The sequence below is a fragment of the Camelus ferus genome, chromosome 5 (assembly GCF_009834535.1).
Source record: "Camelus ferus isolate YT-003-E chromosome 5, BCGSAC_Cfer_1.0, whole genome shotgun sequence".
NCBI classification, from domain to species: Eukaryota; Metazoa; Chordata; class Mammalia; order Artiodactyla; family Camelidae; genus Camelus; species Camelus ferus.
Window position 1 is genome coordinate 58,134,205 of NC_045700.1, and position 26,579 is coordinate 58,160,783.

The window sequence follows — 26,579 nt, forward strand, 5'->3', positions numbered from 1 at the left end:
TCAGTAGATTGATGGAAATTCAAAGCATGAATAGCTTTGTGGCAGATATGACTTCACCCTGTTAAAAATGGACTGTTGAATAAATTTCACTAGACCATGGAAATGTACTTAATAACAACTATGTAAACACAATTAATTATTTTTCTGAATATGGCACACTCTTCATGTTTCTCTAAGGTATAATTTCTCATACTTAACGAGAAGAATGTAATGGCAATATTTCATAAGTGTTGGCATTTAGTAATTTGCCTTTACTTTGCTTGGACAGTGTGGACTCATGCCCCAACTCACAAGCTAATGATGGTGGAACAACTGTCTCTAATAGACTATCGTATCCACCAGCTGAAAGTGTGGAGTTAGAGTTAATTCCAAAGCAGAATTTTGCAGTGACACTGTGTGTTAAAGCTGTCCTAATGGACAAATCCACAAGGATCTGGCCATGTCCATAAGCAGACCTGGGAACTGGTGAGACTAAGAGCAGAAAAGGACATTTAATAAGCAAAAAATCCGCATCCTCGTAATCCGCAAATTTCCTGAGAAGATCTTAACGTAAGCTGCCACGCATCCTTTGCAGGTTTTTCTAATTGCATCCCATCCCAAAAGACCTTGTTCCCCCTGAGACTTTAAGATTTGAACTCCTTCAACAGAATTCTCATGTTTCTCTCATTAAGAAAATCTAACATAGCACTATTTTGTTAGCATAGTTCATTATTATTCTCTATGACTGTCTCAAAAATTTGTTGAGAAACAACCCTTCTATAACTTTATTTAGTTTAGGTATCATCCAGTTATTCTATAGGTGGGGAAGGTTTCTGTGCCAAATGAAGTCATAGACATTAAAAAGTATTACTTTGCTTTTGAGAATGTCTTATCAGGTAGAAACTACTGTTTAAATTGAGGAAAAACTGAAGTGAGTTGGCTTGTTTTCTGGGAAACAAAATAAAAGGAGATAAATTTTTATCCATTTATTTTATATATATATTACCTAATTTAAAATATTTCAAAATATCTTATAACTTTTTATATTTTACTTATTTTTAAGTAAATATACTAAAAGGTCCCATGATGCTAACACTCCCACTTGGAAAAAAAAAAGGAGAGTAGCCAACCATTTATTTCAACTACTCATTAGGCAATAAGTCAAACTTGTGCTTTTTTGGCAGATACTTTTAAGCACCATGGAGGATTAAAAAGTTCTCACTATTTATGGATACTGTTTAAAATAACCTATTTAAATATTTAAAATGTTGCACACTCTGGGCATGAATCCAACTTCACTACAATCAGAATGTTTTATAAAAGAATAACTGTATTTACACTCTATGTTTCCTTATACCCAGTAGGGTATTGAACCCAAATCCAAACCCGAAAGGATTCAATTACATAATTACTAGATAAAATTTAAAGAGGTATTTGAAATGAAATGCTTTCTAAATGATGGCTAATTTTTATATAATGTTGTGAGACTTTATATGCAGATCTTATGTAGTTTCATGTTTGGAAATGATCCTATTAATAAAAGAATGAGATTTACAGTAAGATCGATGATTATGCAGTATAGTTTAAAAATGCATACTAGGTTGATAGTAGCTTTTTTTTTCTTTCAAGTATCTTCCAGAATACTTAATTTAATAAGCAGTCTTTACTCCGTTGATGGCAAAAATTTTGTAGATCAGGAAACTATATATCTAAGGGTAATGATTCATAAACTAAAGCAAATGAATAAAATAATGCTTTTTATTTACTTTTTTGTTTCTTTGCGTCAAAGGTCAGAGGCTACAACTCAGAGTATACAAGAGTATTTACATTTATTTATTTTAAGTTCTAGACCTTGGCTCCTCTCTAATTCTGTTGTCATGTAGAAATGGCCAGAAGATGGTGCTATGACCCTACTAAAAAAAAAATTATCTTATTAACTGTTTTGTGTACACATCCCGCATTTTAATTTCCTGCTTATTTTTCTTAAACATATATATTCTGACTACTTTTTTATCCACCATCGTTCAGTATTTTATTTTATTTGCCACATAAGGTAACATTTTATTTACATTAAATTTTTTTGTCAAAAGTTTCCAGTTAGATTTATTGGTTTCTGACATTAAAGAAGAATTCAAAATTTAAGACTAATACAAGATGATGTAGAAACTTATAAGATTTTCTGTGATGTATTTTTTTCATTCTTCTGTATTTAATGATACCTAGTCATTTTTCAAGAAATTTAAAATTTTTTATTTATTTTACTGGGAACTATTTTTCTGTCATTTTGTGGAGGATTTGTAGTTTATAAAGTTTTCTTGAATATAATAATTTGTATGTGTTTACTTTCAGAAATTCTGTATTTATCAAAACAACATATTTTCTATTTCTCAATCATGTTCAACAATTTCTGTCTCTTCATTGTGTTTTAGTCTATGATTTATGAAAATACTACATTTTCCAAAAAGTAATCATTGAAAAACCTTTCATTCTATATACTGAATATCATTGTTATGGTAATGAATTTCATTTTTAACAGTGAGTTACTTATTTTCATTAGTACAACTAGTACACATGTCATAGGGCTCAATATATTTCATAGATAATCTGCTTGTGGTACTTACATGTGGATGAATATTGGTGTATAGATCCAAAACTTCTTGATTTCTCTGGGAGATAACCAGGGAGCAGTATTCCTGGACCCTAATTTTAGAGGATGGGTCCCCTTGTTCCAATGGGGCTAACTTAAAATTACATGAAGCTACCTCAGGGCATGTGGGCTTGGAAATTACTGAAAGTTCTGTTAAATCTAGGCCCAGCAGTTTCTCCATTTGACCTCACTCTCTCTGTGCAGTGGAACACTCTGTTTTTGTCTTCATGACCAGTTATTTAATTAATGAAATGCTTGGAGCTTATTTTAATGATATGCATAGCTGTTTTCTCTGTAGGATTATTAGGAATACATTTAAATTAAATCAACAATTTACAAGAACCACGAAGAGGATTAGTAGCTCAGAATTAATTCATTAATTTTATTGCCTAATAATGTATATTCCATTAATAATATAGTTATATTTTCTTTTTCAGTCCTCTGAGAAATGAATAGAAATTGTGTGATGATGAAACTCAGTGGTGCTCCCTTTAAATTATCTTTAGCTCTTCTACTTGTGGCATATATTTAACTAATTGCTTTATGTCTTTCAAGTAATACTTCATCTTTCTCATCATTTTGTGGTAATAACGGCTTGTTTTTGTCAACTGCAAAAAAGTGCATAACTTAAAAGCTGAGAGTCATGTTTTACTCAGTGGGCATTTCTGAGGACTTCGGCCTGGGACGCTGCCTCTCAGATGGCTCCAAGATGAGCCAAACAGGCCGGAGGGGGAGCCAGGACATACAAGAGTTTTGCAACAAAGACCAGGTAGTTGAACATCAAATGATTACTGTTAATTAAAGAAAACCAGATATCTCAAGTTAAGGAATTTAGCACTTTTCTATGTATGGGAAGATGCAAAAGCGTGGACTCACTGAAATCATTCCTCTGATACGTACCTTAGCTGTCAGGGGCCAGTATTCTGTTCCTTTCCCATCCAGGCAGAGGTAGTGGCTGCTGATTTGATGGCTGCAGCATCCTTTATTTACTGATATGGCAGGCAACACTTTTCTTTCACATTTTTATTTGTTTTTTACATCAGATATCCTCTAGAATGCTTAAGCTTTACCCCTCTTTGAATATCTTTATTGGATTATTATATTTAAGTATCACCAGTAGATCACTCTGTCTAGATGACTAAGACATGAATCTACTGAAGTAAAAATGGGAAAAAAAATTGTAGAAGGCTCTTCAAGCATTAACATTCTAGTAGTAAATAGGGAGAGAAAAATACAATGTAAGAATGATGAGTGTGCCTTTCAAACGCAAATTAGAGTATTTTGGAACATTATTGAGATGTCTACAAGTTGGAAAAGTGACTTAGATCATGCAAACTATAAAATACAGGCATCCTAAATTTAAAATATATATATATAGATATAGATTGAACAAATAGAATCTTTGGCTTAGATGTTTTGCAATGTCTGTTTAATAGTCAAGGCTAGTAACCAATGTAAACCTTGATAAACATGAAAACAGAACTGGGATTTTTTTTTATTTCTAACACAGAAACTGCTGGGCAAAAGAAAAGCATTATTTAGTAGGTAGCAAAACTAGATTCTAGGCCTGATTGCTACAGACCCATTTTATGACCAAGGTAAATAACTTCTCTAAGATTTATTTTTCTCATCTTTGAAATGGGAGGATTGGATTGGATGACCTCTGAATCTTTTTTAAGCACAATTATGTCATCCTGATATGAAACAAAAGAAAAGGTTTCACAAGCCATAGATCAGATATTTTACGTTTCTTTTTCTTTTTCTTTGTCTCATTCTCTTGTTTCCCCCCTCCCTCCCTGCCTTTCTGTTTTTAGTACTTCTAGCCCCTACTTCCTCCCTTTGTTTATTTGTTCCATTCTTTCTTCCCCTCTTTTTTCTGGCAGAAAAGAAATAACTCAACAGATAAGTTTAATATTAGTGGTTGTTTGGTGATGGACTTTTTGGAAACTAAAAGAGGTCACAGGAATGGCTGTGTCCAGATGTTGAAAAGGCTTCAAGAGCTATTGTTCACTGTCTGTTTCTGGAAAAGAGCAGCACCCAGGAAGCCAGCTCAGGCTGCTTCTGCGGCCAGTGATGGGAATGGCTTTGTTCAGACGTGTTCACATAGATAGAAAGCAGCTGATTTATTTTGTCAGCCTTCATATGTGAAAACCCCCAAATTGTTTTGATTGTACCAGTACAGAAAGACGATTATGAAGGGAAAAGAAACAAATTAATCCACTTTCTTTGGGAGAGAGCTGGGATAATTTTAAAAGATCTGCACTTAAGCAAAACAAGTTTTTTAAAGGAAAAGAAAAATTCTGACATGAATTAATCAAATTTATGTGCAGAATGTAAGACTGCTGAATACCAAGAAAAAAGCTGCCTGTATTTATAGGACAGGACAGACAGCAAGCTAAAAAAATAATACCACCCAAAAGGAGTACAAATGGTACCCTCCTCCTTGCCCTGCATATCAAGGCAGACACTTCAAGGCATTCTTACATGCATTGATGATATTATTCTCCATGGTGGTGCAAAGTCATTAAAAGAGAGTGAGACCTTTAACCACTCTCTGCTCTGGCACTGAGCTGTACCATGTGTATTCACATCTGCCCTAAATTAGAAAGAAATGCACAATGCAAATAAATATGACACACAAAAGAGGACTGAAGCCCCACCCCTGCCTCACGTATAATCTATTCCGAACCAAGTTAGGATGATCTATATGGTGAAAAAATATTATAGTAGGAAGTAACTTTGAAGTCTTCGAAGAGGGTTAATAAATATCTTTTTTTTTCAATAGTTCTTTTCTGCTTCTTGAAAAGAAAGGTGGACAAAAGGAAGGAGGAAAGAAGGAAAGAAGGGAGAGGGTGACATTGTCTGATAAAATCAGTACACTTAATACACTTTGAAATTCAGAAAAACAATGAATAATTTCTTTGGCATAACTATGTCCCAGCTATTACCTGGGACATACTTATTACATGGGACATACTTATACTAGATGGCATATATATGTTATATGTGTATACGTATATATGGAATGTTTATGTGTATTCTAAAAGAAAAAATTTTTTAAACAATTATTGTTTAATATTCAGATTTAACTGGGATCCTATAATTTTTCTCCCACTAAATCTGACAATGCTAGGAAAGAGGCAGAAACTCCAGCTACTAAGTGCATGAGTATTCTGATTTTCTTTTCGATTTTACAACAGAACCTAACACTTATTAATTCAATAAAGAAATACAATAGATACTACTGCAAAAGCATTGAAAAAATCTTCATGTTTTTCAGGAAGACATACTATATTTATAATTCTAGACTGAGTCTAGTTCTGAGTCTTTTAGCCAGGACACTTACTTCAGTTCTTAGCTTCAGTTTAATAGTGTAATCTATCTCTTTTCTTTCACTGATTTGATTGATTTGATGGGTAAGACAGTGTACCAAACAATGTAAGTATCTAAAAATGACCAAGAAGGCATATCCAGTGAAGTCGACTGCAAGTTCTATAAAGTCACTAAAAATGGTAGATCCACAGAAAAAGAAATTGATCTCTGCTTATTTTCCCACAAAGAGTCTTTACTTTCTGTTCGGTATGAATACAATTTTTTAAATATCATGGAAGTACCTTAAAAATTTTTTTTAAAAGTTATTGAAAATCAATCTGATGTTAATGTTAGTAATGTTAGCTCACTATGATTTCTAAATATTTGGGGACTGTGTGAGGTTTATAAAAATACTTTACAAAAGGCAATAATTTAATGAAAGTCCAACACTGAATACACTCAAATATATATTGTGTTCATTCTCCATAGAAAGAGATTTATAATTTTGTGAATAAATTTTCATTTGTAGTTTGCAAGACATATCAAGAAATCTGAAGGCCAGAAAATTCCTAAAGTTGAGTTGCAAATATCAATTTATGGAGTAAAAATTCTAGAACCCAAAACAAAGGTAAGGCTTATTTTTGAACATTGGAAGCACTTTAATCTTCAAGTAATGACAGTTACATTCCTATTTTAATGAATATTCAAAACATCTTACCAGTTGAAACTATTTAGTTCTCAGTTAATGACAATTTGAAACTCTATAGAATTTTTAAGGGAAAAGAAAACAACTTTTGGGATCGTTTTCTGAGCGATTTGTTCTTGGCCTGTGTTTGGGATTAAAAATTTACATTAAGTATGTTCAACAGAATTTGGTCTTATATTTAGAAATTTCTCCGTCGTGTGCTGTGAAGGAGATGCAGTTAAGTGTGGGTCACTGAGTGTGAAAGAAGACAAAAGCTGTGTGTTATTTGGTAAAATATTCTGGACTGACTCTTGTTGCTTGTAAACATAATCAGTGTGTATTAGTTTACTATGGCTGCTATAATAAAATACCACAGGCCTGGTGGCTCAAACAATGGAAATGTATTGCTCACAGTCCTGGTGGTAATGGCAATCCCAGATTAAGTTGACAGCCGCAGGCGTGGTTTCTTCTCAGCCTTCCCTCCTCCGCCAGCAAGTGGCCGCCCTCCTGCTGCCTCTTCACGTGGTTGTCGCTGCAAACACATCCCTGGTGTCTCTTTGTGTGTCTAATTTCCTCTTCTTAAAAGGACATCTGTCAGACTGGATCAGGGGCCACCCAGAGGACCTCACTGTAACTTCATCACCTTTTTTGAGCCTTATCTCCAAATAAGGAGATTCAGTTCCTTTCTGAGGTATGGGGAGTTAAGGCTTCAATATATGAATTTGGTGGGGAACATAATTCAGCTCATAACACAGTATAAACTTAAGATTCTTGTATTTAAGAGCTTTTCCCCCTACAGAGCCAATGTAAAGAAATCGGAAAACAATCTATTCTAGAATCACATTCATTAATATGTACTTGTGGGTGTAATTGTTTTCACCGAAAATTCCTATGTTGAAGCCCAACTTGCAATGCAACTCTATTTGGAGATAGAGCCTTTAAAGTAATTAAAATTGAATGAGGTCTTAATTGGGCCTTAATCCAATAAGAGAGTGACCTTGCAATAAGAGGAAGAGACACCAGGGACATGGGAGCACAGGGGAAAGGCCACATCAGGACACAGCGAGAAGCCATCTGCAAGCAAGAAACCAGACACGCTGACACCTTGACTTGAAGCCTTCCGAACTGTGAGAAAATACATTTCTCTTGTCGAAGTCACCCAGTCTGTGGTATTTTGTTATTACAGCCCTAGAAAATAAATATAGTATTTTATTTGCCTCAGAATTATCGCTTAGTAATTTTGATAAAACCATGAAAGTCAGTTTGGAAAAACTGAGTAACATTCAACTCCAATTATTTTACAAATATATATTATCAATGCTTTTTTTTTAATACTGCAGCATGCATAGTGACAAATTAATTCTATTTGAAAGCTGAAGGAAACCCTGGCCTGGAAACAGAGTATGAAAATATTTTCACAGGTCTGCCCCTTTCTCTAGTCCAGCATTTACCACTGATACCATCACTCTGTACATAACAAGCCCTGGCAGTCTTGCTATTCAAAGTGCGGCCCGTGAACCACCAGGAATCAGCATCACCAGGAGCCTGTTAGAAATGTAAAACCTCAGGCCTCATTTCAGACCTACTGAACCTGCAATTAAAGAAGAAACATGGTGATTTCTGTGCACACTGAAGTTTGAGCTGTTCTGGTGTCGCGCGCAGACTGCTGCTTCATTTTCAAAGTCTAGTCCATGGAACACTGACATTAAAAATACCTGCGACACGCGCAGCAATAAGTCCCACACCCTGTCTTAGCCTACAGAATCAGAATTACCCTGGAAATTTTGCATTTTTAATATCTTTGAGGACGACAGGACAATAGCATGGATGTAGCCACAGTCAATTCAAAATTAAAGAACAATTGCATTCCTTCAGACTTCTCAAACCATGAATTTAAGACCTCCCTCGACTGTTCTAATTTCCTCCTATTCTCCACATTCAATAGTAAATAACAGAGAATTGGAGACCATACTTTTGGTTTTGGTTATTCCAAAATGACTATTGCTGAGGTGGCTGAAAGCAGATAAAAGCAGTGGTAAAAGAATAGTGGAAGTTCTCTTCAAGCTTACAATGAATATGAATATATACGAATTCAAGTGTGAAATGATATGTACGTATCTATATATCCAAGCTTATAATGGAATATATATATACACACACACACATATATATATATATTTGCTGGGAAATGAGGCATTTGAAAGTGAAACATTGTCTGCAGGTGGGTTGGCTGGGATGCCTTCGTTAGACAAATGGTAGTTAATAAAAGAACAATAGGCTGAGGAAGCAGTAAGTTTCTGGGTAACAATGCTCTCAGAAGTGTAGCAACCAACGTGTAGTCTTATAGGCAATTAAAAAGGAAACAGTCCTAGTCCTGCATTTCCTTTTTACAATTCAGTGGCTATATAGTGGCAAATGTCCAGTTAGAACAAGTCATTTGTAGGTCATCTTTCTGTTTAGAGTTTCTTCTAAACCATATAGATCTGTTTTGGAGTGTATGCATGTGTGATTATTATTAATTAAAATTTCTTACATGGATTTTAGGACTTGTCAAAGCACACCTTGTAATATGTGGGGATGATAATACACTTTATGTATCACCTTCATGCATTCTTATTCGTTTTGGTAAGAGTCTACCCATAATGTATCCTAGGCTATAAGAATTTCACCAATGCCATAATCTATAAATTATAATCTACTAAACCATTCTCCTATTATTGAACATTTAGAATGCTTCAATTTTTCAGTAATTAATACAAAGTTTAATTATTTAGAAAATACAAATATGCTTAAATACAGTATATAAAGAGAACATCGTTAGCATTTAGAATTGACAGTTTAATAATGGCACATCTTTACAAAAGCACAAAATATCAAGACAAAGATACTGCAAGATGACTAACACTGATACAGTATGTGGTGTGTGTGTGTGTGTGTGTATATGTGTGTAAAAAGAGACACAGAAGGGGATCATGGGAATACAAATGTAGCAAATGGTACCAGTTGGTGATTCTAGAGTTGCCCATAATGACTCCCATAATAATGAGTTTTCTGCTGACAACCTGTCATCTGTATCATCCTCTTCCCGAAACTTTTACTGTCGAATCTCCATACCTCTCCCAGCCTAAACCCCGTTTACAAAGCGTCAAGGAGGTAGGCTTCAACTCGGTATAATTAGCCTATTGACCTTTGATCATGGTATTCCTTACCCAAATCAGTAACGCCAATCCTTTTCTTCCCTGGCCCAGAGTCTTTGTTTCCTGTACTTAATAGCTAATTGTAAAGAGGCTCTATTGAATTTTTCCCCAAGAAAGTAAGTTTTCCAAACTTTTAACCAGGAAGAAGCATTATTTTTATCCCTACCGAACTTGAAGAGTGATTGTGGACTTCAATTATATTACATACGGATAGAAAGCAACTGACTCTTTACTCACATATTATACGTCAATATAGAGTATCCGACTCTTTACGTATAGTAGAATGTACCATTTTTTGAATCCATAAAAAAAAAGTAGGTAATCTAAATAAGGGATTACCAACTCTCCTGGGCATTAGTGCCCATAGGAGACTCCTGAGAATGCTGATTGCTGGAGTCCACCCAGGTTTTTCAGATTCCGAATCTGCAGAACAAGCCTTAGTATCTGTATTGTAACAAACAAAACTTCCCAGGTGACTCTGAGCCAACCTAAACACAGATATGTATTTAGGAACCATTATTTGAAGAGATGTGAGTGAACCAGAAAAAAAATCTGTTAATTTATTTTATTTTGAATATAAGTTGTAATTAAGGGAAAAAATAATGAAATATGGTCCTAAGATAAGTTTATTTATAGTAAATATATGTATATTTTGCTACATATTTATATAGTAAATAAATATATATTTATATATTTATATATTAAGCATAAATATTTATATATTAAAGTATTCATTCAATATTCATCTAACATGGACTTGGTAAAAGTCTAAACAGAAATTAAGACAATTCCCAACCGTCATAACCAAAGGCCTTCTGTGATCACACTGGTTGGTGAGTGAGTGAGGGACTGCGTAGGTTTCACCACCAGCTATGTAGAAGATGTGTTTTCATGTTACTTGTAATTTCTCCTATAAATGGAAAAAAATGTATCTTTTCCTATATTGTATAGCACCATGTCCTCTTTATCATTAACATGTTTATGCAGTTAATAAACTGGTGTAGACATGCTGTCAGTATTTGGGAGCTACCATGCAGCTGAAGAATACTGTTTCACTTTGTTAACAGTAAAACAAAAAAACATGTCAGTGAGGAGGAGACTTGTCAATCAGGCAAAGTATAGGAGGATAGTCTCAGACAAATGGGTTCATTATCCATCTCAGCACTAACCACAAGAAGCCATCAGAAGCCTTAGTAAGTTGAGCATTTTTCCTTCCTGCTGTTTAAATGGATAAATCAGGCTATCTGGTAATGACGAAAACATTACAGCCCTACACTGTACTTCCTCGTTTTAATTTTCATGCTCGCAATCAACCCTTTGAGGACTTACCGTTTGTTTTGTATGCAAGGAAGTAATGCAGTGCTAGAGACAATTCTCTTATCTATTTATCTCATTTTATGTATCCATTTTCAGTCTGAGGAGCAGTAATATGAATCAGAGTGATGGAGGAAAATCTCAGCAAGCTGACATGTCAGACCCTGAACTTGGAAGGATGTAGTGACTGGTCCTGTAGTTGCACACAAACACACACACACACACACACACACACATCTGTATATGCAATATTTATCTTTCTACTGATTAACAAGGTTGATTCAGTAATTTGAATGCTGGTTCTGTAGACCTTCTTCATTCACTGGTCCAATGGAAAACATTACAGAAGTTGCAATGATAATCTTCCTTAAAAAAGACTCAAGTGTATGAGTTACCATGAAGATGTGTAATATGTAGTATGTTTCATATGACGTTGTGTACAGATGAAGTTATGTTTTAAACTGTAATAGTAGCAGTAAGATAAAATGAAGAGTGTTCTGGTTAAAAAGTGCTCTACTAATTCTGTAACCTTGTGGAAGTTTCTTAATCTCTCTAGACCCCAGTATCCTCCTAAGTAAAATTGCCCAGTTTAAAGTAATAATCTCTGAAGATGCCTTGTAGCTCAGGAAGCCCATAATCCTCTTTTCATGTATGTTTTTCAAAATGCTACTGAACTGACTAGTTTAATTTAATCCTGAGTCAGGAGGTTCATCTCCATTACATATGTGTTTAAGTTCGAGGTGTATATAATTATAAAATCAGAATATGTCAGATGATGCTTCATAAGCTATATGTTATTAGCACAGCTGGTATTTCAGAAACTGGAAAAAAAATCTCTTCAACTATGTTTATTTTCATCTGTGTTCACAGGAAGTTCAACACAATTGCCAGCTTCACAGAATATCATTTTGTGCAGATGACAAAACTGACAAGAGGATATTCACTTTCATATGTAAAGATTCTGAGTCAAATAAACATTTGTGTTATGTATTTGACAGTGAAAAGTGTGTAAGTATGCCAAATGTTTTAGGGTGGTTTGTTCTGTTTTACAAGCCAGGAATTGTCTTGTTTCCTGCATTAGTAAGGTATTTGGAAATAAGTATGGTCTGCAAATACTTAGCTACACTAATAGATTCATCCTGTCATGAGAATATGCTTCAGGATTTCATCCCTAACTAAATTCTCATGTTCACAGGCACGGGCTTGCATGCAAATTTCTTTTCTTAGAACGTCATGCTTGCTAATGTTATATATGTTTATTTCTCTTACAACATCTAATTTATTTCTTATTTTAAACTCAAATATGATTTACTAATATACATATAATGCAAAAAGGTAATGTTGAACAAAGTATTTTTTTTCTGGAATATGATAGATCTGATGAAAATAAACATTTTAAACTCCAGGAAATGAAATCTGTAAGGGTCTTCAAACAAATCTTCAGTGTTTTGAAAAACCTCGTCCTTGATTTTACTTATTCAGAAAACAGTATCATGAAAGGTGATAGAATTGTATGTGTGTGTATGTGCCTGTGTGAGTGTGTATGTGTGAGCTTGTAAATACAATCTAAAGTTCTTAGCAAGTAAGAACAATTAGGGAATTCCGAAGTTGAGTTCTGTAACAGTTCTTTAATCATCTGGAATCTGAAGGAAAACTTTGTATCTTGACTATAAGCATAAGCTAACGCTAATTATAACCTAGCTGAGGTCCAGTTATAAAATACAAGATGTGAATTCCAAGCACACATTGTAGCCATTGATGGCTTTAATTGAGGAAGAACATCAAACCTCAACAACCTGATTGCCTTAGACAAGAAGAAACTTATTTGCACACTTTTCACACTGTGAAAAATATTATTATCATTATGTAATTTGTTTCTCTGGTTTCAGTATGTGAGCTTCTTGAGAACAAATACTTGTTTATTTGTCCATGTAACTCCTACATCAGGTGGACAATAAATGCTCAATGAATTTTTTCCGTAAAGACTATGCAGACAAATGTACAAAAGATAGAGCAAGTTATCTGTAACTTTTAAACTATAGTTCTCTAAAAAGGCAAACTAATGTGCTAGGCTACTTGGCATCATAATATGTTTTGAGAATTTGATGAACATTATGAAACATCTCATCAGAAAAATATGCTTATCCACATAAGGCAACATTATGTGAACAGTATGGTATTTTTATGAAGTTTAAGTTGTTTTGAAATTTATTCTATTAAATGAATGCATTATATTTAATGTTCCAAGTGCTTCTTAACCATGATTGCTTGCAGGCGTTTGAGGAGATTAAAGTTGATATTTGTTGAATATCTTCTATGTGTAAGATATTATAACCTTTTATCACTTACAGCAAGCAGAAAATTCAGTTGTTCTGCTTCCTTGTTTACACAGAGGAATAAACTTCTTTAGGGTCCTGTGAAATATTCGTAAACCAAGTCCATTAAAACATTAGCCATCTTATGGCTATATGTCACATGTTTTATCTTTCTTTGACCTCCATCAAATTTGTTATATGATTATTTAATATATGAGCTTGCCAGAATTCCCATGTAGTTTTATTGTTTTCAGAGTATAGACTCTATTTCTCCCTGATCATAATTTGTAATTGACTTCCAAAATTTCAATTCCATAACCCGTTAACTCTCCAGATATAGCCTATTAGCTTTTCTTTTTATTTTTCTTAAAAGTTAAAAATGTATTCTTGAATCCTACTGCAGTGGCTCACAATCATTAGTGTACATAATATTCATAAGGAAGACCTTTTAAAATACAGCTCATTCATTTCCACTTCAAAAAAATATGTTCATATTGACTTGGGGCTAGAGCTGAGGAAATCTAGATTTTGCAAGTTCACCAAGTGATTTTGCTTCAGGTAGATGGAAGACTGAGCTTTGAAAAGCAAGGTTCCAAGTTATCACTTCAACTGTAAGTTGGCATCACTTTAATTAGCTTAAAGAGGATGTGTTTCCTCAAAGTCTCATTATATCATTTTTACCTCAAGATTTTATTTGCTCTACTTATAACAATGTCTGTATTTATAAAATTGATTTTCTATGTATGTAAAATTTTTGAAATACCATCGTCTCTAATCAAAACAGGAAAATAAATTATGACCCAATTGGCACCACTCTTTCCTCTTATTTTAAGAAACCAAAGCCCACTTGAGTGCCTTTCCCAGTGTTACAAAGCTAGATAATAACAGGATCAGGGTTAAAATTTAAGACATTAGATTGCCATTGCAGCATTTGTTCAGCCATGCTGTATTACTCCCGTAACTGTGACCTTGGGGGCTTGAGGGAGCTCTGTTCCAGGGGCTTTGTCTTACTTACTCGTTATATTTTATCCTTTCAATACTTCTCTGAAATTGTTGAGAGTTTGAAAGTAGATGATACCTGTCCTAGTATGCCACAAGACTGGAATTCACTGCTTAATTAACATTATCATATTAATGAGTCTCCCTCCATGGTGACAGTGAGGATAATGTGGGGAGCTACAGTGCCCAGCTCTGCTAAGCAACAGTGAAGAGAGGCCAAGCGAGGAAGCTGAACTTCCTTCCCCACCAGGCAGTACTGAGGCAGTGCTCTCCCGTTCCCATTCCCCTACTCGAATTGTGTCAGAGTTTAAATAATTCTAGAGTCTCATAGTATTTAGAATATCCAAGATTCAATTGAAAATCACTCCCCACATCAAGAATTAGAAAATCTTACTAAGTGAAAAAAGATGACCAATATATCTCAACACTGAGATGAGACAGACATTAGAATTACCAGACAAATTTTAAAAGAGCCGTCATAAAAATAATGAAATAAATTGTTACAATCACACTTGAAACAAATTAAAAATTACAGTGTCTTCTAAGAAATAGAAAATCTAAGCAAAGAAATAGATGATAAAAAGAAAACCCAACTGGGAATATTGGAACTGAAAAATACAACTAAATAAATAACACAATGTATGGGCTCAATAGCAGAAAGGAGAGGACAGAGGAAAGAATCAGCAACCTGGAATATTGAAAAATAATAGAAAATGCCCAATCTGAACAATGCAGAGATAATAAGTATACACATGTGAATGCACACACACACACACACACACATATACACACGCTCACATAGGCATACACACAAAACACTACAAAAAAAAAATCAGAAACCTGTGGGACTACAACAAAATATCTATTATTTATGTGTCATTAGGAAAGAGAGAAAAAAAAAAAGGTGGCCTTGAAAAAGCACTTGAAGACATAATAGTTGCAAACTTCCAAATTTGGCAAAAGACATAAACCTATAGATTGAAGAAATTGAATGAAGTCCAGACAGGATAAACCCAAGTTAATTCTACACATATACAGTCAAATTTCTGAAAACTAAAGACAGAAAAACCTTGAAAGTAGCAAGAGATAAAGTCCTTACCTAAAGCAGAAAATCAATCCAAATTACAGTGTATTTCTTATTAGAAGCCATGAAGATGGGAAGGAAGTATCACACGGATTGTAAAAGTAACACAATTTTAGTTAAGATTGGCAAGATATATAATGAGGAATTTTAGACTTACAAGTTGCTCTTATAAACAGATTTTAGTATTATTATTCCCTTGGAGCATATGTAAACATGTATATGTAAATATATGCAAAACCAATAATATCCAGAATGACAAAGCAAATTATAGTTATTACTTACATGAAAACTGGAGGAGGCCAAAATTAAGGTTAAAAGCTAAAGGAAACTTTAAATTTGTCTGTAATGCTGAAAGACTTTAATACTGGTTTTACATATATTCAGGGTAATTAAAGGAAAAAGAAAGTAGTAATAAGTAAACATGCAAATTTTAGCATAGAAATATAAAAAAATAATTAAATGGTTAGATAGAATAACTAAAAAAAAAGTTTAACATCAGGTTTGGAATGGCAGAAAAAAAATGTTCAGTTATCTGAATATTATCTGAATAGCAACAAAATACAACATCAAAGTTTGTAAAAGACATTTCAAGCAGTGCTCAGAGGGATATTTGTAGCTTTAAATGCTCCTATGAAAAAAGATAAAAAGATTAAAAGTAATCATGCCCTTGACTTTAAGAAGTTAGAGTAAGGAAAAATTAAAAACAAAATACATTAGCTGGTGAATAGTCAGAAAAAGAAACAAAAGACATGAAATTGGAAAAAGAGTAAAACTATCTTTTTTTCACAGGTGTAATATGAATTTCTACAAAGAAAATTCTGTAAAATCTACAAAATTGCTATAATTTGGAAGCAAATTTAGGCACAGGATACAAGGTTAATATACAAAATTGATTTTTTGTCTACTATAAAAAAAGAAAAATCTATTTACTATAGCATCAACAAACGTGAAATAATTAGGATTTTTAAAGAAGATATACTGAAATCTACAAAATATTGCAGAAACTAAAGAAGACCTAAAATAATGGGTGAGAGATACCATATTAATAGGTTGGAACGCTCAATTTAGTTAAGAGGTCAGTTGCACTAAATTGTTCTATATAGTCAGTATGATTCTTGTCAAAATCAAACTGGGATTTTTAATAGAAGTTGAATAGTTGTTTTTAATATAGTAATATAAAACAGTATAGAACAGAAAAATTATTCTTGAAATAAAAGACCAAAGTTAGAAGACACAGTTTACCTGATTCCACAATGTACTCTAAAGAAACTTATAGGGTCAAGTGATATTGATGTAATGATAGCTAAATAATAAAGGAACTACATTGTAGAGGCCAAAAATATCCACACATGTATGGTCAATTGATATTTCCACAAATGTGACAAGACAATTCAATTGAGAAAGGAACTATTTGACAACTGGTATTAGAACAACTAGCCAAATATGTGAAAAAAGAATAATTAAAAATTAACTCTACATAAAAATAATTTCAGATGGATTATAGATGTAAAAGTAGAATCTTTTAAAGTCTGCTAAGAAATTTCCATTAAATGTAGAAGAATCTCTTTATGAACTTTGAGTAGATACTGGTATCTTAGGATGACCTCAAAAACACTAAACATAAGACAAAATGTGTGAGTTAATGAAAAATAAAAATTTTCTGTTAATTTATAAAAGGTATTACAAAGTGAAATGGCAAGTCACATCTGAAAAAGAATTTGTATCCAGAGTATGTAGAGAATTAAATATCTAAAAAGGCAAAAACAAAACAAAACAAAACAAAAAAAAACCTAATACAAGTGGGCAGGAAACTGTCTTCTACAGGGAGTTCATAATGAAAATATAACAAAGGCCAATGATTACATGAAACCGGGCTAATAGAATTGTTCAAAAGGGAAATTCAAATTAAAAACACTTAGTTTTAGCATTACTCATCCAGTAAAAAACAAAGTTAAAAAGACTGTCTATATCTGATGTTGATGAGAATGTGGAGCAACTAGAACTTTCTTAATGTTGGTGGGAATGTAAAATGGTAACGCTACTTTGGAAAACAGTGTGGCAGTTTCTTAGAATGCTAAACATAGACTCATCCTAAGATTTAGCAATTCCATCCTAGGTATTTATCCATAGGTATGAAAACATGTCCACAACAAGATTTTATAAGAATGTTTGTAAGAGCTTTATGTATAACTAAGAACTGAGAACACCACAAATGTCCCTCCATAGACAGATGGAAAACATTGTGGTATAGTCACTGAAATACTAATCAACAATAAAACAAACAACACATATAACATCTCAGAAACTAAAAAAGAAAACAAAGAATATATACTGTAGTGCTCATTTTTATAGATATACGAACAGGCAAAACTCACCCATGGGGGTAGAAATTAGAGCAATGGTTACCACAGAAATGTGATTTTACTAGGAGTAGGCATAGGAGAACTTTCACGGATGACAGAAATATTCTATGTCTTTAATTATATGGTGTTATATAGGTATATACATTTATCAAAACACATCTGATTGTACAATTATGATCTGCATTTCATTGTATATAAATGTCATCTCCTACTCCCCAAAAGTGTGAAACTTGTAGAGTCAGATATTCTGGATTTGAATCCAGGTTCTCTGTGAGACTTTAGGCAAATTATACAACTTCATAGAATTGCAGTTGCTTAAGTATTGTGGGGATAATAATTCTCACCTCAAAGAATCATGATGAGAACCAAGTGAGGTAATATTTGGTGAATACTTACCAGGGAGATAAATGCTCTTAATTAAAAAGATATGTCTTATCATCAAAAAAAGGAGAATATGGCTTTTAAAAAGTTATTATTGTTAACAAATAATTAGTAATGAGGTCAAATGTTATTAGTTACCAGTCAACAATGCTACCATTTAAATGAGTCTCCTGTACACCTTGAGTATTTGAGGATAACACATTGTCTTATTAAGAGGACACATTGAACTCATTTTCATTTATTTAGTATTATTTAGCATTCTTTAATGTAGCTATTTTCTTTTCCTCCTTTTTTTTTTAAAGACAAATAGTCCTCATACATAATTTCAGGCATATATTCTGCATTTTTTAGTTAACTGGGTTAAACACTATAAATATTTGTTATGGCTAAGGGCCTTTTTAAACAAAGAGTGAACTATAAAAGATAATGATGTCTTAAGTAATCTAAACTTTATTAATAAAGCATATTTTCAATTTAGATTGTACATAGGATATCACAAAATTTTAGGATTTGCAGTAGGGTTTCCCTAACAGGAAAGTCTGGCATGTTCAAGATTTAATATTGCCACCAGTTGTTATGTCATCTGGAGGTCTTATAGTTAAATATGAAATATTTGGTGCATTAAATCAATTAATGCCTGTACTAAACTTCTTTATAATGGTAATAAGGTAAATAGATCTTTATTCAGTGTTTACACTCTTCCCAGTAAGACCCTGTGATATCAGCTGAGATATGAATGGAAAAGGAATGAGCTGGTGGCCTTAGGATATTTGTGGCAGTTTCTAGTTAATAGACCAGAGATTGTCAATTGTTGAGGAGGCCAAATTCAGATGGCAGATACGTTTTGTTCAATCGTCATGGTTTTACAAAAACATTGTTTACTATCGTTTAAAATTGGGAGCTTTCCATGTGAAAATTCAGATCTGTGACTTCATCTCACATATTTGAAATCTGACAACTCTGGGTTGGAATTGCTTGTTTCCACAAGCCAGCAATGAATTGGAACTGAGTAGCGGTCGCTCCATTTGGAGAGGGCATACCTCAGGTTTTCCACAGACACCTCCCAGCCCACCTCATTCAAATTACCTGTCAGCTTGAACAAACCCTCCTCACTAAGAAAAAGAAATAAGTAGCAAAGCAACAAGAAAACTGCAGTTGGCGCTATGCTTTCAATTAATAGGCACTAAATATTTGAGGAAGGAAAGATAAGAAAGTAGGGAAAAATGCTATGATAAAAGAGATGAGAAGGTGAAAAGGACTCGCTTCCAGCTTCAACGGCTATTCATTTAATTGCCAAAACATTTTTTTTTTATGCTGTGAATGGGTAGGCACTGGATTATTATGTTAGCATAGACTACTCTGCTCGTTTACTACATCTCTACCCCTAGACATGACATGGCCCTTTTGAAGAACCTCATGTGAATGTTTTTCTTGATTCAAATAGTCTGGAATATTATTATTAAAGTGCAAATCTTCTTTGTTTGGTTTTTACAAAGGCTGAAGAGATAACTTTAACAATCGGCCAAGCATTTGACCTGGCATACAGGAAATTTCTAGAATCCGGAGGAAAAGATGTTGAAACGAGAAAACAGATTGCAGGGTTACAGAAAAGAGTGAGTAAACTAAGCTTGTTGTTTTCACATTTATGTGATGTAAGTACAGGGAAACTTGCATATCATCAAACAAATTTAGAAGGCCTGCCATTAAATTTCCCCCACACTGATTGGAACTGCTTTCACTGTGTCCCTATAATTTTTCATTCCTGATCCCCTGCACAGTTTTTAACCATTTTATATTGAATTCCCACAAGAACTTAGTGTTCTCATGTGACTTTGCTTCACTTCCTGATGCTTCTCATGGGGATCAGAGCAGCAGAAGCAGCAGATGCTGGGTAAGTGGTTTCCCATGCAGATCAGATTCCTTTATAATTAAATTATACCCTTTCTCCACTCTCTTCAAAATCATCATAAGCAAGTTTCACTGTCTTGCGGTTATACTCCAAGATTATGGGTACAGATTGCACAGTGCTGCAAGAAAACACAGAGAATGAGGTATTAGGAACATGAAATTTGCACTCACATAAAAACGTATTTTAAATTTAATAATATATCCTCTGGTGACCTAGAATTCTATAATATAGCTGAAGCTTTATCAAATACATTTCTCCCTGTGCACAAAAGAATATATTAAACTTTTAAATGATATGAAGTTCTATTCATGAATGTAGCCAATATAACAGCCAATATTTTCCAAGAATAAATTTCTAAAGATTATTCAATAATCACTTGCTTTTTAGATTCAAGACTTAGAAACAGAAAATATGGAGCTTAAAAACAAAGTACAAGATTTGGAAAACCAGTTAAGAATAACCCAAGTATCAACATCTCCAGTAAGTATATAGAAAATGTGCATCGTTTCCTTAGACACAAGATTTCATGGTGATAAAACATGTCTGGATCATCAGTTCTTCAATATTTCAAATAATACTCTGGGATCAGCAATTTTAAACTAAATGTGAATAAAGATGAAAGATGCTAAATAAGAGTAATTTAAAACATTAGAATTGCATAGGTAGCTCAGATCGGAGTTGTTTTTCCATGTTGCTCTTTCCTCTTTTCTGAAATAATTCAGCCTTCGACTTGGTCTTTTCCTCTTTGTGCCATGTAGCCTCTCTTTCATTCCAATTGATTATTATTTACTGAAGTTAGATTCAGTGACCTGGGCCAGTCTACCCTTGGAGTGCTGAACTTTATTATAGAAGTTGGACTGTTAACAAAATCAAATTGGTTTCTTATTTCATAGCAAGGATTCCTACTGGGAGTGACACAGTTATATTTCAGACACTAAAATCAGTGGTAATCTCTGCAGACAACTCTTAGTATATCTGTAGTTAAATTATTTACTTTTGATTTAGCATAGATTTGAAATCTTTTTCCACTACCACATACGATGCCATTATTTTGTGATTTTGGCTTAAGGGAATTTTTTGGAGGGCAATGGAATTTAAAAGTTAATATTTTTTTCTAGGTAATATATACTTAGGAATTTTTTTCTATTAAAATCATCAGTACTACTGATATTCTCTGTTAAAGTATATATTTTACTTTGCATCTAAACATTTTTATATATAATTTTTGGCATTATACTAAAACACAATTATGGCATTTACAAACTTCTGAAAAGAATTTTTGTTGAAAAATTTTATTTGCAAGTCAATTTTGGTTCAATCTCTAGGCTAACTCAATGAAAACTCATATATATAGATATATATCTAGTACTAGAGTATTTCACCAATTCATCACCAGTGAACAATGCTTCAAGAAGTTGCAGTTAGGGTTTTAAATTTGCTGTGCCCTGGGAATGGGTCAGAAAACTTATTTTCTTCTGAACTCACACTTTGCCATCTTCCACACTGAAATGGTTGGCATTTCCATTGCTTGGCATATAGTTGGTGACAGTGGCCAAGGTGGAGAGATTGGAAATGAATCTCCAGTGTTCCTGTGTACTTGTTCTGCACAGTGAGATGCCGGATCCTCCTCTTTCAGGTTCTGGCTTTATTATAATATTCCTCCTTGTTTTTCCTCTTTACTACCATCATTATTCGCTTCTAATCCAGGTTATGATTTTTTTCTTGCCTTCCCTACCCTAAGGAACAGAGCATCAGCTCAAACTCTTCAACCTTCAGTCCCAAAATAGAGCGACACTTTTTTGAGGTCTTGTTGAAAGTTTTCTAAGCCATCCCATGAAACAAATTAGGAATATAAAGATAAATGAAGGGGAAGTTACTTTTCCAAGCAGTCTTAAAAAGGTAGTTTTTGCTGGAATTCTTTGCATTGAAAAGTAGTTTTATTTCAGTCTTTGTGTTTACAAAGGAATAAAAATAAGATCCATCACCATTTTGGAGACAAACTCAAAGCAACGTTAATGCACAGCAAATGCTTCTTGGACTTATAACTCTGGAAGTGAGATTCTGTAGGTTTTGTTTGTTTTGCTTTCAGAGGACTGAAGGATAGAATGCTTCAAAATTGCTAAAGTTTTCAGCAGCTTGTTTAAAGGATTAGGGGCAGCAATTAATATATTAATTGAAGAACATTGAAGTAAATGATGAATCCCATTATGTGCATTGAAATTACAATGTAGGTGGGTTTGTTATATAGGGTTAATTTGGCTTCAGATTCTCCATGAGTTTTCAGTGTGTAATGGTTAGAGGAACCCCCCAGGACAGATGCCTCTTCACACGTGACCAGCCCCAAATAGGTCTTAATCCTAGTGGGAGCCAGATTTTCTTAAGTCACACAGAGGTAACCCTTTTGCTGTACAAAACATTCCAATTCAGAGTTGGTTCAATTTTCTATAAATTATTTAATGTTAAAATTTGATTCCTAAAAATAAACACTTAACGCAGTAATATTCTGAAATACCAGGATTTACGGGTCAAACACGATATAGTCCACATCAGGCAACTGCTGGTCAAAGTAAAACAGAAGATTTATCGCTAATTTTTGCTTTAAAATAGTCTCTTTGAGAAGTGGGAACAAAGAGAACAAATGTAGGAATGGAATTTGGGTGTTTTTGTGGCATTAAAAATCATGTAGAAAGTGAAAATAATGTAAATTACTGATAAGGGTGCTCTTATCAGTGTGTGACAAAATAGCAGATAAAGTCAGTTATGGGAAGAATCAGAAAACTAAAAGAAACATTTTTGGTACAATTTGACTAGATAACCAAAAGATCACAGGCCATCTCCCGAGTGAGAGGTCCAAAGTTAAAGCTGTTTCTGTTGCGTAGAGCAATGGTGCAAAGAATCGGATCTTCTAATAAGAAATCTCGGTGTTAGAGATGCTGATCCTTTTACTCCATGTTAAATCATAGGTTTAAAATGTGAGGCCCTGTTGAGTGGAATGTTCCAGATGGAGAACCTTTGTTCTTCATCTAAGTCACTGTGTAGGTGCGACCGTAGATGCATTTCTCCGGTCTCTTCAGAGGCACCCTCAGGAGAGGTTGCTTTTTCTTAGGTGGTTGCCTGCCAAACACTTCTGTGTTGTATGAATTTCAGCTGTGAAATTTACAGAGCATGGGGAAAGGGAGGGAGATTAATAAACCCATATGTAAATGAATAAATAAATTTAGAAATTTGGATCTTATATATGCTGTGAATAACATAAAAGAGTAGAATTGAAGAGAATGACTGGGAGCTTAGAAACAGTGATCTTGGAAGCCCTGTCTGAGAAAGTACCATTTAAATTGAGACCTGAATGAGAAGAAGTTATTCAATACAAAGGGCAGAAAATAGTAGCAAGGACCTTTGTGCCTAGAGCATAGTGACCAGGAGACCAAAAAAATTGGAGAGAGAATCAGAAGCTAAATTTTATAGGCCATGTTTTTTTGGATGTTATTTGTTTTGTTTTGTTTTGTTTTGTTTTGTTTTGTTTTGTTTCGTTTCCTTTGATTCAAGTAAGAAGTTACTTAAACAGGGGATTTGGGGATCATCTGGCTGCTATATGCACCATGGCTGTAAATAAGCCAAAATGAAGTCCCTCAAACTGTCTAGGAGGATATCTCGGTAGTCTGGGAGATGGAGAAGAGTAGACTGGCCTAGGATTCTGTCAGTTGGGATGATGTATACAGCTTGATATATTTTGGATGTAGAACTTGCTGGATTGACTGATGGAAGTGGATGTGGACTGTAGAATAAAAGAGGGGTCAAGATTGTCCCTGAGGGCTTTATCCTGAGCATCTGGGTGGTGGTGCCATTTTCCAAAATAGACTTAGGGAAGGTGAATGATGAACAATCAGGATTTCACTTTTGCTCATGTTAATTCTGCCTACTGGACAGCCAACTGGAGATGTTTGGGTATACAAATGGTTGGGTATACAAATCTGGATTCCAAGGAAGAGATCTGGCCTCATGACACAGTACGTGAGTTTAAAAGTCTGCTCTTCTTCTGTCATCATTTGGACTATGGGACTATCGTTTATTGTGTTAGTTCATGCATCCAGTATAAAGTCAGTGTGAGGTTATAGAGTAGTTCAGTTCTAGTTAAGGAAAACAAGAGACTTTTTTTGTTTTGCCCAGTATTAAAATTAAAAGACATTTCTAACTATAAAAATATGTATTGTTAGTATATATCTCTTAGATATTTTATCACTTAAAACCAATTCTTCATATGCATAATGAATGAAGGGTTACTCCTATTTTTCATTATTTTATGTCTAAATTGACATTTTTTTCACTTGTTCTTAACAAGCAGAATGTTTACAGGTCTCCTAAATACCACTTGAATGATTCAGTCACAGGTTCCTTTTCTGACATGAAATAACCTTTGATAGAATCCATAATACATACTGCTGTATCACACTGAAATTGTGGAAATCTTTTCATTGGTTTTAGAAATTGGGTCCGTATTTTATAGTCATTTAGATACACTGAGAAATTTCCGTTACTTGACTGTGCTGTTTGCTTTCTGCTGTGCTCTAGTGGTTTGGCAATAGATTAGAGGTTGGGTTTTCCACCATTTGGTACTAATTATCTGGGGACAATCTGATTTCCATTTATTGCATTCACATGGCAGTGCTTTCTGTATTTATATCAGAAAAAAGGGTTTATTCTGCCCTCCTAGCCTTATGAACGCCTCCAGAAGATTGTTCCATTGTAAGATGTGGGCATAGCAAGTTAAATCAAATTGTTCTCCTTGATTCTTGCGTCCGGATGCTTACATTTTATTTTTCTAGCTATAGAAGGTTTTAACCAAATCTGACTATTGCCAGGAAGTTAAATGAATAGAATTGTAGTCCTAAGACATACTGAACTTTCTATTGCTGACTAAAATAAATGTCTCCCTTTCAATTAAACCAAGTGTTACTGGATAAAATTCTACCTTTACATAATCAACTGTGTGGCCACTGATTAGACTTGATAGGACAAATTATAACCTAAAATGTGTGTTTCATCCTGGGTAAATAAAACCACCTGTTTATCTTCCTCTGGTGTTTTCTCAACTACTATTGAAGTCAAGATGGACAAGAGGAGATTGTGAAAACTCAATTACACAACAAACCAAATGTGAATCTTTAAACAAAGATAGAAATTTTAAACACGAACATTGATTCAAAAGCATGTGTTTCCCAGAAGAAAATGATGACTGGTTCACAACTTCACTTTCACCATGGTTACTTGCACAAATGATGGTTCTAAAGAAATAAACCTTGTATAATGGGAAGAAAAATATATTTCATTCCAGTTCTGGCAGTGAGTACCTAATTAAGTCACTTAATCTCTCCTTGTTCCAGTTTTCTTCTTTGGGATATGTAGGTGATGACATCCATTTATCTTGCAAGATTCTTGTAAGAATATATAGGTCTTACAGGTAAGAGACCAATATAACCAAACTTTGTAACTAGAAGTCTGAAAAAAATAGCATATCTAGTGCTATAAATTCTAAATTCTAGAAGTGGTTACTTTTAAAGCTTATATAAAAAGTGATGTTGCAAACGTGCCATTGATAGTGAACTTCAAAAGAATGAATCAACATGGCAATATGGAAGGATTTGCTAGGACATTTTGCATTGCCTTTATATTTCCCCATATTTAGTGTTTTTCATAATCTACCCAGTTTTTTATCTGGAAGAATTTCATTTAGGCATCTAGATTTAAAATATAAATTTAAATAATTTACTTTTTAAATTTAGTTCTAAGTAGAATTTTAAATTTCTACTATTTTAATAATTATGATAAATCATATTTTAATCTTAAAATTATTTGTTTTACATTTTAAAAGGGTCTTTGGAGGTTTATATTGCTGAAACAATTAACAGCATTAAATAAAATTTTGGTATCATTCTAATATTTCTATAAATATTATCACAGAAGCATTTAATCGCTAATCCAGTTTTTTTTATTGTTGCCTAAATGTACTCAACATTATCTGATAGGATTCAAACCCTTTTATGACATTTCATCATTGTCGTCATATTTAGCAAAGCTCAGGGCTGACGTATTCACTATGGCCTGAGGTACCAAGCCCCTACTTACTGAAAGAGCTATATAAAACTGCAACAGCTGTGAAGCTCAAATACAATGACTCATTACTAATATGTCTTAATAACCTAACAACTTCTGCATCATTAACATGTAGTTATTGAGCATAGAATTCCTCATTCCCCTTAGTGTAATAATTCAGAAGCTGTGCACCTTCCTAAACACCAAAGCACTTAGAATTGTGAGCATAAAAGGGTTAGTTAAACAGTAGTGCCATAAACTTCCGTAGGAAAGCCCCAAAATTTTGGTTTCTAGCCATCTGTCA

The 26,579-nt window shown here is 33.8% G+C and overlaps 1 protein-coding gene across 7 annotated transcripts in view; it reads left to right on the forward strand.

Annotated features, from left to right (window-relative positions):
- Positions 1-26,579, forward strand: part of GULP1 (GULP PTB domain containing engulfment adaptor 1) — a 228,957-nt gene that overhangs the window by 185,910 nt on the left and 16,468 nt on the right. For 5 of the 7 annotated variants that reach the window (XM_032479896.1, XM_032479891.1, XM_032479893.1 and 2 more), the window contains 5 exons: positions 6,468-6,566; positions 12,005-12,142; positions 19,773-19,889; positions 20,087-20,167; positions 20,573-20,665. In XM_032479896.1, coding sequence (XP_032335787.1) covers positions 6,468-6,566; positions 12,005-12,142; positions 19,773-19,889; positions 20,087-20,167; positions 20,573-20,665 — 528 coding nt within the window. The remainder of the gene's footprint in view (positions 1-6,467; positions 6,567-12,004; positions 12,143-19,772; positions 19,890-20,086; positions 20,168-20,572; positions 20,666-26,579) is intronic. The other 2 variants (XM_032479898.1, XM_032479897.1) reach the window with 1 other exon arrangement.